General features: G+C 41.4%; 2 protein-coding genes across 2 annotated transcripts in view; both read left to right on the top strand.

Annotated features, from left to right (window-relative positions):
- Nucleotides 1-16,208, top strand: part of SNX9 (sorting nexin 9) — a 74,336-nt gene extending 58,128 nt beyond the window's left edge. The window contains exon 19 of the transcript XR_003573626.1: nt 16,191-16,208. The gene's annotated coding sequence lies outside the window, so the exon portion shown is untranslated. The remainder of the gene's footprint in view (nt 1-16,190) is intronic.
- Nucleotides 15,040-24,907, top strand: part of SYNJ2 (synaptojanin 2) — a 68,573-nt gene continuing 58,705 nt past the window's right edge. Inside the window, exon 1 of the mRNA XM_027904818.1 lies at nt 15,040-15,572. Coding sequence (XP_027760619.1) covers nt 15,452-15,572 — 121 coding nt within the window. The 5' untranslated portion in view covers nt 15,040-15,451. The remainder of the gene's footprint in view (nt 15,573-24,907) is intronic.

Raw genomic sequence — 24,907 nt, 5'->3', positions numbered from 1 at the left:
CAGTTATAGGGATCTAAATTATGAAACTGATGTGTTGCCATGGACTTAACGAAGATTTGTGTCTATCAGATGTTCTTCCAAAATCTTGTAATCAACATCAGAGTTATGCGTTTGTTTTTTTTGTTTTTTTTTCTTTTTTTTTTAAGTGGGAAAGCAGACAAACTTGAGAAAATGAATTAATACTATTATATTCAGTTGATCTCTAGCAGTTCAGTAACCAAGAGGATTTATATTCTCGTATGTTTCTGGCACATGTTCATGATAATCTCCTGAACGAATGCTTTGTTCTTAAGTTTTTCCCATATGCAGCCATGGCATAACGTTCCCATTATGACTTCTGGTAAATATAATTCATTCTTCCCTTCCTTCTTTTTTCTTCTAAGTAAATCTTGTACTTGTGGCACAACAACTCAGAGCTTATGTCAGGCTCACCCTTTCTCACTATGCACTCTGTAAGAAGACAAAGTACAAACAAGGAACGAGCCATTCAGGAAGGTGTGAAAAACAGGTTCCCATACCAGCACTTTGACACCCCCGATGTTATGTCGTGAGGCACTGGTGTTCCTTAGTGCTGTACAGGGCCAGCTTCCCCTCTGAGAGTTTGAAGTGTTTCGGCAGAGGGGACACTGCCACATCTAACCCCAACTAGTAGAAGTCCCCAGATTCCAACTAAGCTCAGGTCTTCATGTAGTAGTATAGTATGCTATTGGGTCAGGTTAACTTTTCGTTGCCTTCTAATGCAAACTAAAAGGTGGCAAAAGTACTGAATAACCACATTAGTTATCACACAAACTCTGTGCTTTGATCATTATTCTTTATCATTGTCCTCTTTCATACTACTGAAATACCATTTGAGGCCTTGGCTTTTCACAGAATCAAACCAAAAAAGCCACCACCACCTGTGTTCTCAATGGGCACCAACTACAGTAATTCACTTCTTGCCATAGACAAGCAGGGAAGCCAAAATGCAATTTTTGCTAAAATGTGCCTACAAAATAAACATTTTAGGAAAGAAAAACCCTAAAACAGGCATTTTACCAATAAGCCATTCTAAGTGACGGGTACAGTCTGCTGGTTCAATAGTTGCCTTACTCTCTTTTGCATTGGTGTTACTTTTGTGTGCTAGAAGTAAAATCTGGATCTGCCTGAATAACCTGAAACCAAACCAAATGAGACTAAGCCTAAGTCTAGATGCTTTTCAGTGTCACGAGTTTTGTTCACATTTTATAAACCTTGTCTTTTTCTCCTCCCAATTTTAGTTGTTTGCTTCCAAAATTCCATAGCTCAGTGTTGTTTGATACAGCCATTTAAATATGTACAAATTGTAAAGAATGTGTATAAATGTTTTACACCAAATGTAAGATCTGCTTGCATGTAGAAGCAGCTTATATAATAAATTGTTACAATGTGTACAGTAAATTCTGAAATCACTTTTTCAAGCCAGCATTTTTCTAGTATTTGTATATTCACTTTTTGGTAATGAAATCTTTGTAACGGACTCTTAATTTGGGAGGGGGATGGGGAATTCTTTTTACCAATCTTTAAATAGCTCCATATGCACTAAAGTTGAAGGTTCTTTATCTTGAATAGACTGTTTTGGAATCTAAAGTGTAAGCTGTGCATTCCCAGTGCAGGGAAGCATCTGTCAGATGCAACATTTTGGAAAAAAAAAAAAAAAAAAAAAAAAAAAAAAAAAACCAAAACACCTCACCAAAAAAAAAAAAAAATGTTAAAAGACTTCCAGTAAAATGAAGTTAAACTGATAATAAATATTTATGTATATCCACCAGACTATTTTATCTTTTTGTTTGGAATCATCATGTTGGTTTTTAATAGGGTGAATGCAGCATGAAGCAAATCCTCCCTATAGCTTTTCACCAGCATACGCATACTGGCCAGCTGAGGAATGAGAAAGCATCCACGTGTCTTCCATAAAGCAGGCATCACGACTGGAAGGTGTAATAGTACTAGTGACTGCAAACCAGCAAAGGCTACACGTATGTTTTAAGCTTTCATTATTCAGGTCAGTCCAGCTTGTGGTTGGTGGAACCCTCCTGACTGCAAATAAGTAGTAGAGCACAGTGCTGCTGTGTATTCCTGGCTTTGTGTTGGCATGGTGTTGACCCAGAATAGAAATTTGATTGTCTTTGATATTTGTTTTTTAAATCAGATGTGAACTGTAGCATAGTTAGGTTCGGTGAATTGGGGGCAACAGAAAACCTGCACACTGAAGATGCAGTCATTAAATGGGAGTAACAAGGTAGTATAAGACTTGAATGATGCCCTCCTGTATTTTGTTTGTCATAGCTGAATAATTAGTGTCTGGAGCATCAAAAAGCATAAAGACTGTTTCCTGGCTTATGTTTTCCTTCCAGGGTGAGCCAAACACTGGCATTAGCCCAGTGACTTCATAAAAGACATCAAATGCCCCAGCTGTTGTGTTTAACTTAACATTTTAATTGCTTATTCCATTACTGCTACCACATTCAATTTTAAACCAATAAAAATGTAGCTGTACTGGGGGGAATGCTACCTGTATTTCTAGTTTGCCATTAATCTGACATGGGATTAGACTGCAGCAGCAGACTTTGCTGCAATGGTAAGGTTTTGGAGGAATACTGTCTACTGCAATAAGAAACAGTATTCTTTAAATGAGGCGTAACTTTGCATGAGTACTGGAATTTTTACATTACTGAGCAATTTCTGTTTTCTGTGACAAGGTAGTTGAGAAAGTATGACCATAACATGCACTTTATTCTGTAAACCCTAATTAAGTAATATACATCAATTTTACTGCAACCAAAACTAGTCTAGTTCAGTCTGTTAGAAGAGTAATACAGCCTTGTAAAGAGAGAGATGCAGCTTTTGTGCTATGGCTTAGTTTGACATACACCAAACACCTTGCCAGTTAGTCTGGCCAAAATTACTCCCTCCACAGCCTCGTGGTGTGCAGTCGTCACACAGCAAAGAAATCATTCACTAGGCAAGTGTCCTGCTACTGCTGCTTCTGCCTTTCTTAGTGCTTCACACTGAGGTCTGTGAGCATGCACCAGGGAGAGCCCACTTAGTTGTGTACGGGGGTCTTTGGGAATTTGTTTTTTCCATTTTACATATTTTCCATATTTTTCTATAACTCTTCTGATAAAATTAATGCTAATAACCGGTAGTAACTGGTATAACAAACAAGTACATAACAGGAGAGGTAATCACTTGAGCAGAAAAAAAAGGGGTTTCTTCTGTCTAAAGAACTCCTAACAAGAAACAACCTTAAAGAATTAGAAATATATGGACTGGCTGGTGACCAATCCACCCATCCTGTATTGTGGCAATATCAGTTACACCCATGCTATTTTAAAGAACATCTGAGTCACAAACACACAGATTTGGATTAGCCGGGTCTGTTGTCTGTTATTTGTTTGGTTGGTTTTTTCTCCTGTGGCTCTTTGCACATGAGTTGTGACTCTAGGATCTTTGCGGTATCTTTGGAATACTGAATTTAAACTGACTTAATTTCCTTGTTTTATAAAGTTAAAAAATGTGTTTGCCTGCTTTTAATCATCTGGGCCTTTTAATCTTTCCTAATTGGTCAGATTTTCCTGAACTATCCTAACTTTTTTGCCTTCCTTCAGATTCCAGATAGTATGCCTACCGCCCTCCCGCTGAACTTTCTGAACTTTAGGTTCTTATCATCTACAGAGTTAAAAACTGTTTGCTTCATGATAGAATTGATTAGTTTCTTTGAACTGGTCCCATCAATCTGAAAGCAGCTTTCTTATGTTTACTGAACACTGTTGTTCCCTTATTCTAACCTGTTTCTTTATTCTCCTGTTAAAGTAGATTTTTGTTCATCACATTTTTCTGTCAGGGCTGAAGCAAGACAGCATATTATACTATTTTCTGTTAACAGCAGACCTTTTTTACCCTTAGGTTTCTTTTTATACCTGGCATCTTTAAAGACTATTCATTTAAAAAAAATTTTTGCTATTAAACTAATTTTGTCTTAGCAAACATTTGTCAATGCAAGGTCACTTTTAATTCACATTGCCTTCCATTCCAATTAAATCTCTGTAGATCAAAATCTAAAACTGTTACTCTTCACTTTTTTTTTTAAATCTTGTGAAATGTCATTCCCAAAAAACCCAAATACTGTGATGAAGTGTCATTCCAGGGAATAGTTTTCTTTAAAAATACTTAATTTTAAAGATGTTTAAAGTTTCTAGCTCCAAGAGGTTTGTTAGAGGTTATCTTAGCAGAATAATGACTAACAATAGGAAATATAAAAATAATAGAAAATACAGAAAGATTGTGGACTTCTTTGAAAATAGTATTAAGTGGTTTGGTTTCTTTTGAATTGTATCCTAGTTATTTGACCTTAGTTATTAGCCTGTCCCCAGAGACACTCTCCAAGAGCAAGGAATAGGGGGCAAGTGATCTGTGTGTATGCATGTGCATGCAGGAATGTGCAGTGTTTGTGCTAGTTAAGGTTGCTGAGCCAGTCCCTGGGGGCTGGCAAGTCTGCAAAGAAAGGCATCAAACTGAGAAAACTGATCTGCCAAGTGGGTCGGTAACCAGGCAGGTCCTTTGACCATCTAACAGAGCTGAGAAGGGAGGAGTGTGGGATACAGAAGAGAGCATTTGTCGTGGGCCAGCTTAGAAGAGGCTTTGCTTGGCAGTGCAAGAGCATTCCCTGAAGAGTTTGGAAAGGCAGAGAAAGTCTGTGAGACTGGAGAGGGGGATTAATAAAAAAAGGTAAAGGTCTCCTTTAGGGTTTTGAATTCTCTTCAAGGTTTCCTGAAAAAAAAAATGCCCAAAGATTAAAAGCAATGGGAGAAGCAGCACAATTTTGTTCAGCTGTTGGGTCCCTGCTAGAAATAACGACACTTTAGAGCCCTTATGCACTTTCAACCATAATATATCTTTTGGGAAAACACCTACATGCTGGACTACCTAGAAAGGGTGAGTTTAGGGTCAGTTGGTCCTGATGCTCCAGTATTGTGGAATTGGTCAGCTGTACTCTCACTTAAGGAGCCACTGACATAAAGGCTGTGTCTGTAAACATGACCCCATTAGGGAGGACTGCACATTATCTAAAAAAAGCAGGTCAAGTGCCCTGGGACTGAAACGTAGCTAAATGGGGTGACTGGCTGAGGGAGCACACTGCTGCCTTATGTTTCAGCATTTTGCTCTGTTTCTTCAGACTTCTTCCTGCCCACAAACAGTATCTGCCCTGAACTAGGAAAGATTGGAGCAATATACAAACAAGTACCAGGTGAGCTCTCCAGTTACTAGTTTCAGTAAATTAACCTGCTTGGAATATGATGTTTCCTATAGGCTTCCTTGCAGGAAATGTTAGTGTGGGGATGAACAGACAGACAGATATTTTCACCTTTTACTGTCGGATACATGTACCAGGATGAGAGATTTTTCTCTGTCTCACTGATAAAGAAACTGAGGGACAAATGAATTGTCATGTGGCAAGAAGGTAGGAGGGCTGAGAATGGAATGCAACTGCTAATTCTGAGGACAGAATTTGATGCTGAATTTCAACTAAATCCAAGACTATGATCCCTCATTCCTACCCAGCTTCATTCTCCTCACTCGGGCCTTCTCTGCCAGCCCCTTCAGCTGATGCCTAACTCCAGAGCTTCTGACAATTGGCAATGGTCAAGCTTCTGATACATGCAGGAAGTACCTGTTAAATTGCTCATCAGAGCATCCATTAACATCCACCTGCATCTACATGATGCCTCAATGACTAATGAATTTGGTCACCCACAGGAGATGTGAAAATAGTTGGGGAGCAGACTGGAGTTTGTAGAACAGGGATTGTGAAGAGCATACTCTCTTCCTTCCTGTACCAAAGGAGAGCAATTTCTAGGACTATGAATTACTTAGAACAATAATCATGTTAAAATAACTAGTAAATAATATTACTGTTTCAGACAAAATTCAACAAACTCTTCATAATATTTGTAAATCTAGATGGAAATTAATCTCTTAATCCTGTTAAATGAAAAGATTAAACGCATCAGTTCATTATGTTTGCATTTCTGCTTTACATTTGGGAGAAGAGTATCTTCGTGCTCCTTGTGCATTGCCTGCACCTTTCTGGACCCATCAAAATTTATTGCACTCCTAACATAAATTTCACTGTATTCACTTTTTTGGCATTTCTGAGACCTTGCATCTCCTGCTAGGGCAGGAGGGGATCATTGCTACTATGTTCTTGCCATTCTCTGAAACTGTCTTGAGGGCTTCGGCTGGGACGGCACCCCCTTACAATACTACCAACATTCACAACTGTCCTATGAATCTGAAATATCTATTGGCATTTCTTAGAGCCCCTCAAAATCCTTATGTGAAAATCCAATCTTTTTGTTTCGTTGTTTTTTTAAAACCTGCCACTATAATGTCCAATGACACACTGGAAACAAAGCCCAAAACAAGAAAGTTTATCCAGTGTTCATCAGTCTGTATTTTATTATTTTTAATCATATTCTTTCTGATCCGGACGGAGAATCTTGTTAAGTTTGGTGCACCAAGTCAAACTCTTGCCAAAGGGGAAGATGCCTCAAAAGTGAGGGCCATATAGGGCTGAGGGACATTTTTATAATTTTTTACTAGTTCCTTACTAGTTGAGTAGTATTTTCAAGGTCGGTAAAGATTTTGTTTAAAAACTCAACAGCTGGAAGAGAAGTGAAAAGCTAAACGTAGCATCTGTTGCAATATGGTAACATATAAAGCAGGCTGCTTGCTGCTAGGATGGATTTGCTGAGCTTGATGCACTGCCCCAGAAGGCTCCTATCCGACTGCACTCACCAGGGCTACACTGCTCAGGACTGGTTATGCCAGCAAAGAAAGCTGAGAAGTACAAAAACTCTTTAGCTGTCTTCTCTACTGAAGCAGTGATGCTTTTCTATCTGTTTACAAACTGCACCTACCAAACTTAAAGCAAGGACATTTTCGCAAACCTTTGGGAAGAAGGTAGGTGTAGAACACTTCTTCCCTACTATGGGCATGTTTATGCTTATTTGGCAATAGATAGACTTTACTGGGGTAACAACTAGTGCCAGTCTATTTACTGTTTATAAACACAGTCTTAATGCTTGGCAAAAAGGAAACAACAACCAAAAAAAACCCCACAAACAAATAAACCCACAATACAAATGTTTATGCAAGTCTTCTAAAATTTAAACCAAATTCACAACCAGTAAGAGGAGGTTGCTATCCAAAGAATTGCTATACCATAAAATAAGTCTGCAGAATGTCTGTAGGAGTTGGGATCTATTCAACTGGGATGTAAAATCAGCACTGGAAAAGGGCAACTCACAGGGATTGCAGTGGTTTCAGGGTCTGCTCCTAGAATAAGAATTGAGTTCAGAAAAGATGTTTGTGGGTGCTGTCTGGCACAGTTCCCCTCTGTGTGAGCTGTTAAGTTTGTATTGTAATAAGTGATAGTATCTAATAAAAATGATTGGTGGTCTTGAGAAATTTGTAAATAAAACAGCCCTTCCTGAAGGGGGACTGTGTGTCACATGGCAAAAAAAACAAAATCCCAACAAGTAAACATTGTGTTGGGTGGTTGCAGGGGTGCTTGAACAGACACCTGCAGCTGCACAGGGGCTCTGGGCTCTCTCACTGCTGTGGAGAAAGACAAGACAGATGTGTGCTGTCACTATCTGGTTCCCCCTCAACCCCAGGATGCGATGACACCTCAGCTGGCCCTGTGTGGAGCCAGCTAAAATCTGACGAAGTGTATTGGTGCTGACCTGTGCTTTGCCAGAGGCTGTGCTAGACAGCTGATGGGCCTGAAGGTAGAGAGTGTGAGTGTAGCTGGCTTCTGGCAGGGTGAGTAGACAGTCCAAGAAATCTGTCTCAGGATAGCTTAGATTTTTCCCCTATGGGACTCCAACCACCAAGTTAAACTCAACAGCCAACATGGGGCAACAGTTGAAGTGCAGATAATCATAAAAAAATAGTAATCTAATAAATCAGCATGCATAGATCTGCCCCTTAAGGCACCAGATTGCTTAAAAGTAGTCATTTTACAAAGATTTCTCTTCAATATGTTGTATCCTGGCCCATCCAGGACTTCTGTTCCTGTATCAGGGCAGGATCTTCTGAGCAGCAGCTTCTAGGATTAAACTGAATTTAGTAACTGTCTTTTCAGATGCATTTTTAAGCTTACAGAACATCTCTGATTTTATTCAGGCATACTACAAACTCTCTGCATCAGTGTTTCCATGTGGAACGGATCTGCACCAGTTCTGGCCCTTCCATGTAGTTTGCAATAAATCTCCAGGACCAGACAAAGTCTATTTCAAATTTCTGGAAGAAGTAAAGAGAGTATTCTCCTGAACTGCTACCAAAGTATACAGGGAATGTTATTCAAGATAGCTACTCTGTAAGAGCAGCTCAGAAAAGCTGTCACTGCACCCATCTTTTAAAAAGACAGAAGAAGTGATTGCAGTAACTCACTCTTTGTATCAGGGTCACTAATAACAGAATCTAACCATCGGGGACCAATTGGGCAAAAAGCATCAGAGCTTTTTGTCTTGCAGGGGGCAAGACAAAGAAGAGAAAGGGTAATGGGACAATAAGGAAAATAAAGTTGGTGATGAAGGCAGCAAGGAAGGCAATCCAAAGAGTTACTGAAGTAGAGATAATGAAAACAGCAGCAAACAGACGTTGCACAAGGTGAATGGTAGTGGACTCTGTGTGTGACAAAAGAAAGGCTGTTACTTCTGGTTCCAGAGGGTTGACATGAGCACTGTTGTCGTGCTCCAGCTTCCTCTGCCCTCCAGAGTTAGTTCTACATGGCACAGTACTTCTCACACCCCAAGAGCTGGCTTCCCCCCAAACCCACAGCTTTGCTTGAGCTTTTCCAGCCACACCCACACGATGTCTTTCCACTCCACCCCATTCCTCCCCCCACCATCTCCCTGCTTTCCCAAATTGCTGAAATTATTTTGGCTTGCCCACAATCTGCGCTTGGCCCTTCCCACACACACCAGCCTTCCCACGTCACTGGTAATGCTGGGGTGTCTGTAGTGCTGGGCTGGTACCAGAAGCAAGGAAATGGCCTAGAAATAGCAGACTACAAAGAAAGATGGTTTATCACCTCCCTTTCACCCTGGTTAATTTTCAAGGTGCATACATGTGCACACACACATATGCATAATTGGAGCAAAAAAAAAAAAGGATAGAAGCCTGCAAATGAGTTTAGCTCTAATTCCTTCAGTTTTCAATCAGCCAGGCCAGCAAGGCCTAGACTAGCCTACTCACCTACGTGGAATAATCATTTTTGCTATGTGTGCCATGACCAATCCTCAGGCTAACTGAGGAATTACATGAGAGCTACAGGCACAGGTGAAATCTAAATCACCTGCACCCTGGGGGTGGAATCTATCGTTCCTAGTCAATCTCAATCATTCCTAGTCAACCTCAAACTCCCATAATGATTTATATGTTAATGGTGAAGGTGGCACAAATAAGAAGTACAGGCAATTCTTTTTGTAAAAGCAATGCAAGATCTTGTTTTAGTGAAGCAGAACGGCACACCTAAGTCAACAAGTCAAATTGTCAAAAAACAAACACTGACTAGCAAGGGGAGTGAAATCTACTTATGTTTACTTGTACTACACAGTCTGTGAATTTAACTGGTACATTAAGGGTAATGTAATACACCAAAACAGTTGTTCAAATAACTTCAAACCATGGTATATCTTCAGTTCTCTTTCCTGGTCTCTTCCCCTCACTCACACAATGTGCTTTGTCAGCTACCCCTTTACAGCAGCACTGGCAGAGATAACACCTCATTCTACAGTCCTCCTTTCCTTTCAAGAAAAACATATGTTATTCACTCCGCCTTCACCGTAAATGGGGCTGTGAAATAGCTTCACTTCTTATCCACTTTGCTCTATTTTACTGTTATAGTTTTTCTTTTAACTTTTCCAGTTCGTGGCTGGTGTTGGAGTGAGGAACTCCATTAACTATTCTGATTTGAACTAGTCCATATCACTGTCTTTTCAAACTATTCAGTCAAAGTCATCTTGTCATAGAACTCCTGAGAAGGAGAGGAACACCTGAGATTTACTGCTCAATGACATTTCTACAAGATTTTTCAAACTTTACCAAAAGCAGTTGAAAAAAACCCAAATCCCCATTCTTCCAGGTAAGCAAATATGTTCTCTTTCCTTTGTGAGAATGTTTTATTACACTGCCTCTTGCTCCCCTTGCTCTTTGGTTTGCAACCCCTCCTAAATATGAAAACTAATGAACAGGGATTTCTAAAGCATGAGGAGGCATAATATCACAAAGCATCTGTTTATGAAATGAGAGAAAGAAGCCTAACTTCAATTTAAAAGCACCACATAGGCTGTACTGGAAACCACTAAAATGGAAAAAATGTTGAACATATGATCATGGAAGAGCACATCTATGCAAGCAAGACATTTTGAGTTGCTTTGAGACAGTGATTGAATACATGGCTTTTTTTTCTACGTGAGTTTAGTATCTGGCATTTAACCAGTAGTTTATTATCAAAGGCATTATCTAGAAATTCTCTATCTTAAGGAAGACGCAGCAAACAAATCCTTAACCTTACACCTGGGGAATATTTCCCATTGAATTTTTATGTAAGAACTGGGGTTCTGGATTATATTTAAGATTTGGGAGAAAGTAACATACTCATTACAGAGATAAAAGGCTTCTTTTCTCAGTAGTTGTACGGTGGTGGTACTGGTTGCTAGATAGCTGTTGTGTTGCACAGATCACTGCTGCCACACACTGTGATTAAAGCAGTTTTAAAGACCTGTGAGATCTTTCTGAAAAAGTATGAACAGTACAATTATAATATATATTATACATATCTCATATAACATATAATATATTCATTTTCACAACGTGAACTAAGTGTCAAACAATAGCAATAGCCTGTTATCCCTTTTGTTCTCTGAAGTTAGTGACTTTTTTTTCTTTTGGAAAGCATTGATTTAATGTGCTTTTTCGACAAATTCTTGTTTCTGAAGTATGCACATATCTTCTAAAAATCCATCTTATTTAAGAATGAAGTTAGGAATCACTTTGTGTCAGGCAGTCTTTTCCAGTACTCTGTCTGTGACAATGATGGCTGCTATATACCAGTGAAATGCCACAAGAGGCAATCTGAGATTGCCTTTCTGGAGTTCTCCTCATAGTTGATTCATGGACAAAAGGAATGCCTTTTTTTGACTCTTCAAAACCATATCCCTTGATATGGGGTAAACAATAAACTCCACTTTCACTGCTGATGTCCAACAGAAGTGTGCATAATTTTTAAGACAACAGGAAGAGGAATATGCTCACTGAGAAAAACTGCCAATATACATTCTGCAGCTATTTCTGTGCAGATATTAAACAGCTCACTTTAAATTCAGATTTTCTATTTTATTAAGCATTTTGGTTTTCCTGTCAGGAGTTCCAGAAAATGAGGCAAGAAGCAGTGGAAAATCCTGTGGCTTCCTAGTCCTTTGAACATGAGAGAGGGATACCTACAACTAATCATAAGCATGTCAGTCTGGAAGAAAGAATAAGAATTTTATCTGGTTGTCTGGTCACTATTAGTGCCTAAATAAATGCCATCTGACTAATGCTGCTCATCTGCACATACTTTTGGGATGAAGAATGTTAAGCTTTAAAACAGCTGGTGTTACTGAAAATAGTTTCTTAATAAGAAAAGCCTCATGTCCATGAATGCAGTCAATCTGCCTCTCTAGAGAGATCTCTTTCATTTAGCACACACAGGGTTAAAATATAAGCGGAAGAGGAGGTGAGAAATTCCACTGACCTCCCAGCAACATTTCAAACACAGTTTTTCATTAGCAGCATTTCTAAAACTGTTAGCACTCCACCAGAGCATCTCTCAGCCACTTTTGGTACATCTTCAGAGCTTGAATTTACAACCCAGTCTTCTGCCAATCTGGAGCTACACTCTGCAGCCAGATAGGCCCTGACTCAGATTGAACCTAAAGCTAGTTTTCTTCTTGTCTAACTACCTTTAGCAGCAGAACCTGCACTGTTTATTCACTTGAGAAGTCACCCAAGCAAGGAGCTGTGAGATTTAAGCTACTGATATACTTAAACTGAGGCACATGTTTTAGTGTCCTGCTGAACCAGAAGCTCAGGTCTGCTTTGTTAACCCACCCCTCTCCCTTCCAAATAAGGGTAATATGATACAGAACTATTAGTATTAAAAGTTTCTTTTTTGTGTTGTAAGGATCACAGACCCCGAGGGAAAGAAATAAAAGGAGCTTGTCAGGAAAGGTCGTAAACAGGAGTGGAAATTTCAAAACATTGTCACTGACTGAAGCAAAGAAAATGTCTCTCAGTAACTCCTCTTAGACTCATGGCAAGGTCAGACAATCTTTGCCAAAATCTAAGCACACAAATAAAACATGCTAATTTATTTACCTGTGCTTCTCATGTTCTTCAGAGCTATTTTTAAGGAAATGCAGTTGATTATGTTGAGAAATAGTAACCTAGCTCAAAGTATATCAGACTGTCTCTGTAACAAAGGACCAGATATCTTTTGCACATGAAGTTCTTTACTAGGTCAAGAGAAGTGTAACCAACTAGAAATGAAATTCAATTTCATTCACAGTGTAAGAGGTGACATTAATAGCCCACAGCTACTTTCAGATCAATATTTTGAGCACCTTAGCCTACAAGTGTTGTAAATGCTTCAAACTAAATAAAATTTATTCTAATATTAACTGGAAATTGTGAAAATGTGAAAACAATAAAAGCTTTTGCATGTTAGCAGCAGTTACTCGTTGCTTTGAATGTCATGTACAGGAAAAACTATGCTGAGATATTTCCTCTATTTCTTCCGTACTTGCTGAAGTCAAAAGTTGCTCATAAAAGGCAAACCCCAAACTGTTTGCAATGACCTTGTGGGCACACACACTTCCTGAAGAATCTGTGACCACTGAGGCTGTGTGCAAGTGGCCAGAAATCTCCAGGAAATGCTGTCATAAGTGAAATTTATATTTAATTTCAGAGCTTAAAAAAATTACCACTTATTCCAGTAGCAAAATATTGGACACAGACAAGTATATTTTGTTTGTTACCACTGTGTATCACAAAAGCTTTTTGTAGAGTCCCAGACTGCAAAGTTCACTCAATAGTAAGACAGGTACAGGAACATTCATCCATTCTGTGCCCCAAAGTCTTCCAGACAGATAGCAAACAGCTATCTATACTCCCTCCTCTATCCAGTTCTGCTAACTCTGTTTTGCAACACCCCTGTTGTTCCTCTTCTGATGGTCTCCAAACAAACATACAATGCCACCTGCCACGATCAGCACACAGAACTGTTTTTCAGTGAGGCAGTTATCCGGGCCCTGGAAACATCCACTACCATAAAGATCTAGGAGCAGGAGTCATTATAGCATGCTTCAGAGCTAAACAAGGGGCTGGGTAGGGGAAGGGATTGGAAATGCAGAAGATTAAAAGAAGGGAAAAATCCACATAGAAGGATGAAATGGAAAATTGCTCAGGAGTTAATGAGGGCATATGGCCTGGGTAAAAACAGGTGCTGTGGTTCACCTGAGGGACTCCTCAAATGACTACAGGAATCGATTCATTTCCATGATACTCACATACATAAGGCATACCTTTGCTGTTAAAAATAGAACATGGCTGATTTACGTTTTTACATCCTCTAAACCCCCCTGACTTTGTGCTGGCTCAATTTTTCATTCTGGTCACTTAGTTTCTACAGTTTCTGGATCCTTTACTTTACCCAACACTTTTAATCTCACCCAATGTACTGTAGTCAAAGTTTAGGATTGGGTGGGAAAAAAGGCCTACACAAACACCAATCCCACTTTTCCTACCAGATTCCTTCAGATCCTTCCTTAAGGAGGTATCATAAACTAAAATTATTCTCCTTTTGAAATTACTACTGGTTATAAAATAACCCAGAGGTCTGTGACAGCAAGATAGTACTTGCTTTTCAGTTTGTTTCCATCAAGTTCAAAGGGGGCAGGGACTGTCACATTCCACCTGGCAGAGCACAACCGTGACCGATGTTCTCAATGTAAATGTGAGACAACAGTAACAGTTGGTAGTTTGGGTGGTTTTGAATTTCGCAGTTTTCTCGACATATAAATGTAGAGAAAACATAATAACAATTAATAATTAATAATAAAAATAATTAATAATGTCTACAAATTATAATTCTGCTTGGTTTACCCATGTATGAATATGACTACATTCCCTGCTAGAAATTAAAGCCAGTCTTCTCTCCTCTGAACGCATCTGTGTACCTGTATCTACCTCCTCGATCCATTCGTTATGGTTGAACTCTGGAAAAAAACTAGCAGTCATTCTGCACAGACTCAACAGGGAATTGTGATGGGACTCCTTTAATACGGGGGTGGGAAGTGGAGAGGGGAGGAGAGCGCACTTTCATATGAAGGAACACTTCTTTTTAATTACTAGCGAACCTAAAATGTGCACTGTGCCTTTTAACCGAGACTCCTCATACACTGCCCGTGGGACAGGGCATAGTCGGCTCTCCCTGAGAGCGCCGAGGGGAGCTCCCTGCCGGCTCTGTCGGGGACCGGCGCGGGGAGCGCGGGCTGCCGCTCCCCGCAGGAAGCGGGAAGGAGCGCGGCCTCTCCCTGGGCAGAGCAGCCTCCGCCTGCCACGCCAGCGGCGGGAACAACGCCGGCATCCAAGGCATTGCTGGGCCCGCCGCGCTGCCGGGAACTCGACGGCGACCTTCGCCGGGCCCGGCCGCGCTCCCGAGTGGGTGGGGAACGGCGCCGCCGGGCCGGGAATAGCCGAACCGGGACCCATAGCACCTCGCCGGGTTCGGCAGCGCGGTGGCGGCCGCCCCTCCTCCCTTCCCCTCCCTGGCGGGCAGGGCGGGTGGCAGCGCCCCGCCCGCGGCTGGTACCTGTCCTAGAGGAGGAGCCGCAGCCGCGGAGCCGGACAAAGTTAACTCTGGAAAGTTAACTCTGGAAAGTTTATCGCGGGTGGGAAGGGAAAGGCAGAGGGCAAAGGGGAAAGTTGCTCCCGCCCCCCTGGCCGCAGACGGGGACTCCCCAGGGAGGAGGAGGAGGAGGGAGAGGAGGTGGAGGGAGAGGAGGAGGAGGCGGCAGCAGCAGGGCCGCGGGGGACACGGAGGAGCCGCAGCTGCAAACGCTCCGCTCCCTTCACCGCCGGGCGCCTCGCACTGGAGGCGCTCGGAGGCCTGCTGAGGTGACCAGGAGAGAGGCACGGCCGTCCCCCTTGCCCGCCTGCCTGGGAAAAGCGGACGGGCAGGACCCGGGTCCGGCGCTCGGAGTCACTCCCTGGGGCTGCCGGCGGGCCCCGAGCGCCGCGCCCTCGAGGGGACGGAGGCTCCGCCGCCACCTCCTCCGCCCGCACCGCTCTGCCTTCCTGCCCGCGGCCGGCGGCTCTCATGGCTCTGAGCAAAGGGCTGCGGCTGCTCTGGAAGCAGGAGCCGGGGCCGAGCGCCCTGCTGGAGGCGCGCTCCCGGCAGGACTGCCTGTTGCTGGAGGCCGGCACGGTGGCGGCGCTCAGTAAGTGCGTGCGGGGGGGCTGCGGGTGCCGGGGAGGTGCCGTGTCCGGGGGTGCGCGCCCGGTGCCTGCGAAGGGGCGCCGGGGTGCGGTGGCAGCGGCTGATTCCCTGGAGGTTTGGGGCACTTTCCCCCGTGGCATGGAGAGAGGAAGGGGAGAGCGCAGCCCCGGGCCCGGTGGGACGCTGGCCGAGGAGAGCCCCTCGCTTTACACCCCGGCCTCCAGCACGGCCCCCCGGGCCTGGCCACTTGCTGTCTCGCTTGGGTGACCCCCGGTGCCCTGCCACGCATGGAGGGTTGGCCAGCGTCTCCTCCCGATCAGTGTCCGACCGGCCCTTTCGCTGCTCTGGACGTCTTTATCCTCCTCACCAGCAACCGGGGTGAAAGAAGCAGGACAGGGCACCCACTTGCCTGGTCGTGGTGGGGTCTTGGCACAGGGCACCTTCACTGGGCAAGACTTATCCTCTGTAGCCTTGACGGCAGAGGAGAGTTCAGGTAAAAGGATGGGGCCCACTGCCTCTTGAAGCTTGTACTCAGCTACATCGGGTTCTAACCACCAATGTAGAACAGCCAGATCACAGCAGGGATTGTTTTGGATAACTGACTTGAGATTTGTGCCACTTAAAAAAAACCCCAAACTGGCCTCTTGCTGTGGTGCCAAACCTGCCCCTGTGATTTGCAGGGTATATGGTTACTTGAGTATCTGGCTCTTGCTGGAGGAGTCTCACCTGGTGTTTTGGTACTTATCACTCATGAGCGTGACACAACGCTAATGTTGCTAATATTGAGACAGAAAAAAGAGGTGACTTTAAGGTGCAAAAAGCAACACAAGGAAATACATGCTTGTACTGTATTCTTGAAATGTTTTCTGTGTAATACTAACCTGTGCCTGCAATCATGTTGCTGTTTGCAGTGCTGTAGTAAAAAGTGCATGTACATTGTGGTTTGTACAATGTCCGTAACAACATCAGCACAGGATCTGGGACTACTGAACTGAACCTTCCATGATGCACAGTGGCAGAACATCTAGACTAAGATGCTTAATACCACATCAGGTCTTGGGGACGTTATGAATGAACAAAGCTGTAAATGTCTTCAGGTAGCAACTGATTTTCATGAGAATATTTCTGATAGTGGAAAAAATTTGACCTGTCGTGAAAAAGATGTTATTGCCACACAGGGGGATTTTGTTGTTGTTGTTTTTGTTAATTTGTTTTATTGGAGTTTTGTATTGTGTAATACTTTGGGGGTTCAGTTTCTTGTTAAATTCTTTGGTAATAGTGGACATGAATGTGTTACATTTTTATCGGGGTTTTTTTAATGTCAGTTTTCAATGAACTGACAGTGAAAAGTCTCTTAGTATACTGAGCAGCACTTTACTCACTTTCCCTGATTCTAAAATCTGTTGACATTGAAATTCTGTATGATATCAGTGGCTTTTGGTTTATATTTCATTATTCTGATACAAATCTAAAGCAGCTTCACTTCCTAAAGCCAATGTGCATGAATGAAATAGAGAGGTCAGTATTCATCTAGCTGACCCTGAGCCATTTGTATGACCCGTGGAACGATTTGCAATCTCACTAATTAAAGGAATCATCAACCTAAAATAGATTTTTCTCCCCCAGTGTTGCCATCCCCTCTTTGAATTGTTACACCTAAAATGATTTAGTGGCTGGAAAGCCACTCAGTGGAAAAGGATGTGTGGGTGCTGGTCAGCATCCAGCTGAGCATGAGCCAGCAGTATGCCCAGGTGGTCAAGAAGGCCAATGGTATCCTGGACAATATAAAAATAGTGTTGCCAGCAGGACCAGGGAAGTGATTTTTCCTGTTTACTTAGAAGGTTGCATTTTGAATCCTGTGTTCAGTTTTGTGTCCTTTACTACAAAAGAGCCACTGAGTTGCAGCAGCATGTCCAGAGAAGCTGGAGAAGTGTCTGGAGCACAAGCCTTATGAGGAGTGGCTGGGAGAGCTGAGGTTGCTTAGCCTGGGGAAGAGGAGGGTCAGGGGAGACCTTATTGCTCTCTACAGCTGCCTGGGAGGAGGTTGTAACCAGATGGGAGTCAGTCTCTTCTGCCAGGTGAGAAGGGATAGGACAAGAGGAAATTACCTCAAGTTGCACCAGGGGAGGTTTAGATTGGATATTAGGAAAAAAATTCTTCATGATAACTGTGGTCAGATGTATTGTAACAGGCTGCCCAGGGAGGTGGTGGAATCACCAACTGATGTGGATGTGGAATTTGGGAAACATGGTTTAATGATGAACACGGTGGTACTAGGTTAATAGTTGGACTCATAGTTGATCTTAGAGATCTTTTCTAATCCAAATGATTCTGTGATTCTGTGAATAGAGAATTTGTATAGTCTTTCTTAAAATGTGTGTTAGAAAAATTTTGAAGTAGTGATTTGTATAGTGCCCACTGTAAAAGCCTGTTTGCCATGCCTTTTGAAGGTCCAGTGTCACCTCTTGAGATAACTGTGGTCATTCATGCGTTGACCTTTAGCCTGCTCCATGTTAATAACTTCTTAATTTTGTTTCGTTTGGTTTCTTCATTTGTGCCTGGGTCGGTTCCTGTACTGTAAGAAAAGCTAGTTTATCCAGTGAAGCTTGTTAAGTTCATTTCTTCTGTTTATGCAGCAGAGTACAAGAAAAGGAGGGAAAACCAGTAGTAGGTATTGTGATGGTAAATTTAACAGAATTGTGAAGAGGAAGCTCAACAGCAGGCAGGGTGGTAATAGAAACAACATTCATTCTGTTTTGTTTGACTTGCCTTCAGGTTGTTACTAACCATAGAACACTACAGTAGGAGGTTAACATAAACTTTGCATATGTTTGGTTTCAGACATACTAGTCCAGGGATTGTGTTAGCTTTGGCTTCTCAGTCTAATTTTCTCTTTCTGAAAGAAAGTTTTTTAAAAGTTGCATAGCTGTGGTGAGGAGGAATTAAGCAACTATGCCTTGTGCAAACCTCCACACTAAATAAAAGCAGATACGTATACCTGGAGCACTTAGGTTGTACAAGAATTTATGCAGTTTTTCTATAGCAGCCTCATGTCAATAGAATTGTAGAGAAGAATAATCACAGATGGACAGTGAAGGCCTGAGAACAATTTTTAGTCACTGTTCATTGTTCTTTTTCCATAATTACCAAGTATTTCTGCCCTTGAACAGGCATGACATCTATACTTTTTCAAAGTTTAATTGCTTCTATAATAATTTTGTACTAGAGGAAACAAATGTGGAATTTAACCTAGTTCAAGTGGCAGAAGGGAGTGAGAATCGTCCTAGAAGTTGTGTTACAAAAAAAGAAATCTAAAAAAACCACACACTTGTATAAACACAGTGTCTCTACAGACCATAAACCTCTGGCAAACTCATAGTGAAAATAAACACTTTCAAATATGTAAACTAACAATTTGATGATGTCTTGTGAGTAGATGATTTTTGCTTCTCTCAGTATGTTATAAAGATTATGATGACAGTTCTAGTTGCAAATTGATAATATTTCAGCATTTCCTTACTGCATATAGAGATTTAATAGGTGAAAAATATTTACACTTTTTTATCAGTGGTGGGAAAGTATTACAGAGATCTCTAGTTGTCTGAGATGGCAACAATTTATAAAATGAGAACACTTGGCCTGTAATGGCAACCTAACCTAAGAAACTTTTGGAAAAATCAAAAATCACTGCAGAAAACCTAGTTACATATCCCTAACCCCATTAACTTAATCTGTATAGTGATGTAATATCAGCAGTAGGATTTTCTGTTCTGTCATAAATTAAATAGGGTTTTTGAAGGTGAGAGTTTTTCTTCTTCCTCTCATGATGTCACTGTAGGGTGGAGGATAAAACTCACTGTTTTGAATTTAATGGTACGTTTTCAAAGAGGCTTCTTTTTTTTTTTTTCCCCACTGGCAATCCTCGAACTTTGGTCATCTCTAGAAGGATGGGTTATAGCTTGAAACAATTCTTCCGGAAATTCTCAGAGCTAGAACATCAACAGATTCTGTGGAAGAAACCCAGAGTCATGAGGGATTAAGAAAAATTGGCATTGATTTGGAAGTTTTTGTTTAATACAACAGGGAGTATAAATACAGATACTGTTTCTGCTTGAAACACATTACGGTTTCAGTGGTTTACAGATGAAGTGAACTGCACAAGGTAGTTCTGGACTGCTGTCAAGGCAGTTGCTAAACTAGACTAAAGCTATAGTGCTGAAAGTATGGTTATTTAACCTTATTATAGCAGGTAATTTCAGTGAAAGGCTGTCAACAGAACTGCTCTGCTATTGAAATTCAGCATGATAATATGTTTCTTCAAAGGCAGAGCCAAAGGGTGCACAGATTTCTTTTCAGCAAGCTCTTTGATTCTGCAGCTGTTTTTGTAAAGGATGTTACAACACCTGTTATGGTGGATCTTAAATGACCACGGTATTTTGAAAATACAGAACTTCAAAGCTGATACAGTGTGTGTTTTTGCAAATAAGGCTGAAGTTTTTCCTCCAGACTTTCACCCACACATCTGGGAAGCTGGTCTTTAATAGAGACAAACTTTTTGCAGAGTTAAGGTGTATGTATGTTCTGTGTAGCAGCTCTGTACCTCCTCTGCAGCTTCGGTTGCAGGTGTGTATGTGTGTGGTTCTCTGATGTGGCTGACTGAAGTCAGGGTACAGTCTTGCAAAACCATATTTACCTTTGTATCTTTTTGTACAAAATGCAGTTTTTGGGCTATATGTACATCCAGTGTTTACAATTAGATTTAGTTTTGTATTTATGTGGACAAATATGCCACTGAATGGGGTATGGAAATCAAACACCAATACCTGTGTAAGCATACTATGAATGTATTTCTAAGTATTACACACTGTCAAAACAATGAGCCCTACCATGTGGCTCATTTCTACTTCTATGTCAGAATATTCATATAGCTAGTCCAAATTTTTTTGGAGTTTTTTGTGGTTTGGTGGTGTTCAGACTTTTCCATTTGTGGATCCCTACAGAACCTGTAGTGGGAGTAATCTTCGTAGCAGAAGCCTTGCCTTCCTTAGTTATGCTGGCAGTGGGCACTTGGAAGCTATGGTTTCTCAGGCTGGAAGTCACTGCTATAGATTATAGGGAAAAGAGTGTTACAGTTCTTTCACTACTGTTGAAACGCAAATCGGGTACAGAGAAGAGTGAAGAGGTATTGGGTGTTAAAGTAGAGTGTAGATTACAAGACTTCTTTTCTATAGAAGCTGGTAGTGGTTGTGGGGGATAAATGTTGTGGGTATGTCTGTAGTGAAGGCAAGTTTCTATGTAAATATGTGCAATATATATCAGGAACCATGTAAAAATAATGGCCAAGCTTCAGATAAGTAACTGAGGGACTTCTCTTTTATTTTTATTTTCTTGACTGCCTGCAGTCCACTGAGCTGGCCAGTAGAAACCTGGTGGTTTTATGAATCCATTCTTCCTTGGTTGTGAATTAATATATTTATATATGCACATACAAGTATGAAAAAATAATCTCTCACTAGAAGCAGAATGTTCTCAATCTAATATAGGAAGCCAGTGAACATATCTTTCAAAAATGTTGCTTTGCTGTTTTGTTTGTTCTTTTCAACCAGAAATACCTCTTACTAGACAACTGATAAATGCATTGCTTAGTGTTCAAAATATTTGGACTCTCTAAAATGTAACTCTGACCACAGACTTCTTGCCAACTCTATACTGCTTTACCTATATGGTATTTTAGAATACAGGCTGACTTGCATGGTACCTGTGTAGCTTGGATTGAATGTGAATAGGAAGATTTTAGTGATGAAAGATACAGAAAATACAACTTTAAATCTGTCTGCAGAAGATGGAAAACACAATTAGGAGGCAAGTTACTAGTCTAAACTCATATAATACCAGACACTGGACTTATTTCTTGGTAAGGTGGTTGTGGTAGTATATATATGGGGGGTATGGTATGAAATTTCTGCTTGATTATAGATTTCCCCTGTTTCTAGGGAAAATTCACATCTCTTTCCCCAAAATGCTAAATGACACAAATAAAGCCCCCCATCAGATCAAATCTATGTTTCTAAAAGCACTTAGAAATATGCTTCAGATTATATATGTATAGCAGCACCTACAGCTAAGCAAGTACCTATTTCAAGAATCAGGCTTAAGAATCACAGGAGAAATACAGAATCCATAACCCACTCCCAGACTCTTTTTCAAGAGCTCTTTCTCCATTTTTACATTTAGGTTGTAGGTATTACTGTGTCTGTCCCTAGTGTTGGACTTGGAACTGTAGTACTCTCTTCCTCTGATCGCTGACCTTTCTGGGCTCTATATGTATGAGAGCTGTGCTGATTCCTGCTGAAGTCTGGGTGATCAGCCCTAAGGAGGGGTTGAATAAAGGAAACTGTGTATGTTTGACCAGTTCCTGCTGGCTGTTAAATTGAATTTGCAGGTTTTATGAGCAGGAAGTTGCACTTGGATAAGCCATATGGTATATGTAGTTGTATGTCTTTTCATGGTGTGGTTTTTTTTTTTTTTGGCTCTGAAATATTTTATGCATGGAAAACTTCATTTTTAATTGAGTTTATTGCAGCTTAGTTTCATTGAATTATTGTGTGCCTCTTGTTTTGCAAGGTTAAAATGTTGAGCTAACGTGCCAATCTTAGATATAATTTACATCAGGAGCTTATTCATAATTAAGAAAATGATTACGGATTTCTGTATCCTGTATCCAGAAATCTGTGATTTCTGTATCCTTACTTGCACACCTGCAGGGCGTGGAGCAAGACAGTGCCATGGAGGCTGAAGGCTGTGAGGCATGAAGGAGACATGGGCAGATCTATAAAGCTGTTATGACCACAGTGCAGTTGTGATAATTATTGCAGAAGGGTCAATACTCAATTATATGCTTAGTGGAAGGACATATTACTAAAAAGGTATTAATGGAAAGCTTTAGTGGAGTTTGGTGATTACTATGTGTACTGTTTAGTTACCTGAGTTATTAATAACTAGTAAACAAATGCACTACATGATTTCAAACTCAACTTGTTCTCTAAGTAGAAAACTTTTTTGTTTCATCACCTCGTGTAGCATTATTGTGCATTAACTATGTATGTATGTCGGTATCTCAAGTTGGCTGACTTGAAAGAGGAAGGATTTTACATGTGAGCAGAGTATAGTTAAATATGGAACCCTCATCCAAGGTTTTCAAGCAGACCATTCTCACTGCCTCTGCCTTTTAGAGCTTTTATGAAAGCTATTACAGAATAAACCCCACGACTTTGGAAGATTTAACAGAGAAACATGGAAATGATTTTCATGTTACCACAGAATCACAGAATTGTTAAGGTTGGGAGGGACTTCTGGAGATCATCCAGACTAACCCCCTAGAGCAGGTGACTCAGGAAATCTGTCCAGGACAATTTTGAATATCTTTCAGTGAGGGAGACTCCATGACCTCCCTGGGCAGCCTGTCCCAGTGCTCTACTCTCAATGGAAAGAAGTTCTTTCTTGTGTCAAAGTGGAAATTCTTATGTTTTAGTTCATGACCATTGCTCCTCATCCTGTTGCAGGGCACCATGGAGGAGAGTCTGGCACCATCCTCTTGGCACCTGCCTTTGAGATATTTATATTAATGAGATGCACCGAAAAGTGCTATGTCTTTGGACACATATAGCTGCCAAATGGTGGTAAAACTGTATTTTCTGTATTGCTGAAACTTGTCAGATATTGGTATATATTTTCCCTGTTCATCACAGTCCTTTAGAATTTCGTAGTAATTTTTCCACTGACCTCTCTTCATCCAGGAAACCTGGCTCAAGACCTCTGCAATAATGTCCTTTTAAAGTCACCCTTTAGTCATCCTTTCTATAAATTGCTTTTTATAATGGCCGTTGGGAATTCCTCCTCCTTCTCCTTCTCCCCCTCCAAAATAATCAAAAAATTGGCTGGGGTGTGTCAGAATCCAGTTAGGACCTCACAGTGCTGGAAGGGTGATGCCCGCAGGGTGTGGAGCAAGACAGTGCCATGGAGGCTGTGAGGCATGAAGAAGTCATACCCCAGTCATGAGGGCTTGTGGAGGAGATGGCAGCATGCTGGAGCTGCTGCCTGACCTCTGCTGCCTGAGATCCCTGCTCTCACCCATGCAAAATGACAATGGTCACAGTGCATCTGAGGATTTTGCGCAACAGCGAGGAGTGTAACGGGACAAGAGACTTCAAATTCCAGCAGTATCTTTAACTAAGGGAATATACACACACACACAAATAAATTTGATCCATATGCACTAAAACATTCTGGCCTCTCCGTTTGCATGACCCATGGATGTAGCTGTGTCTATTTGGCATGTTCCTTTCCTCTTGAACTAACCTTAGATGAGGTCTTGGTGCATGCCATGTCTTTAGAGTGCATGAAGGTGTCAAGGGAGGATCACTTGGTCAATTTTTTTGGTTTCTGAGTCTAAATTGCTTCAGGGAGCAAAATGAACCCTAGAATAAATAACACAATTTGCCATGGGGTAAAAGTTACTGGCAAGTTTTTAGCCAGCCAGAAAGAGTGGCAATGCAGCCCAGAGTCCTCCTGGGGCTCTGTGCTGGGAGCCTGCTCCTTCCTTCCAAGTGGCTCTGCCAGTGCTGATGTCCCGACTGATGCTACTGTGCAGGCATATGTTCTGACAAATGGCCTGCCCAGAATGGCAGCATGTTTGTGCACCAGTACTGGCAAAACACAGCTATTTGTCTGCGTGTTTGGACAAGTCCTGTGCCAGGAGATGATGTGTGTGTGATGCCACTGCCTTGACCTGGGAAACTTTAGTGGCTTCTGTACCTGGCAGAGTCAGGTGCTTCTTGCCAGTAGTGGCACGAGTTGTGTCTAGCTTATTTCCATGCTGAAATAAATTCCATTCTTTTGGATCATGCTCTTAACAGACGCTTTTAACAGCCAGCTTTCTAACTTGAAGTTCTATTTTGAAGACTATCACAGTCCTTTTTTTTTAATACGTAAGGAAGTCTTCACAGGGAGTCTTTTCTTCAAAAAAGGAAACGTTATAGTCTACCTAAACTGGTTTTGTGAAGCTGTTTTTTTGAAGTACCTGAGAACTGAGCTTGCAGAGTCTCAGCTCTTAAGATGTGCTGTTATTAACAGCACATTAACAATTTAAATTACTGAATATTTAAATTGTTACTGTCCAGAGATTCAGGTTACCTGATAGAAATCGCTTTATCCTCTGTCTGTTGATTATGTTTTGTTTTACTGGTGTGTGGTATCAACATTTTACAAGTTACTCCTGATTTACGCAGTGTTCTAAGAAAGCAGAATAGGTAAGTTGTGAAAGTATGGTAGTAAAAA

The sequence above is a fragment of the Empidonax traillii genome, unplaced genomic scaffold (assembly GCF_003031625.1).
Source record: "Empidonax traillii isolate 1590-97213 ecotype Southwest subspecies unplaced genomic scaffold, ASM303162v1 scaffold24:size2376012, whole genome shotgun sequence".
In the NCBI taxonomy this organism is placed as follows: domain Eukaryota; kingdom Metazoa; phylum Chordata; class Aves; order Passeriformes; family Tyrannidae; genus Empidonax; species Empidonax traillii.
Note: the sequence above shows the minus strand (reverse complement) of the source record. Positions and strands in the feature narration are given on the sequence as shown.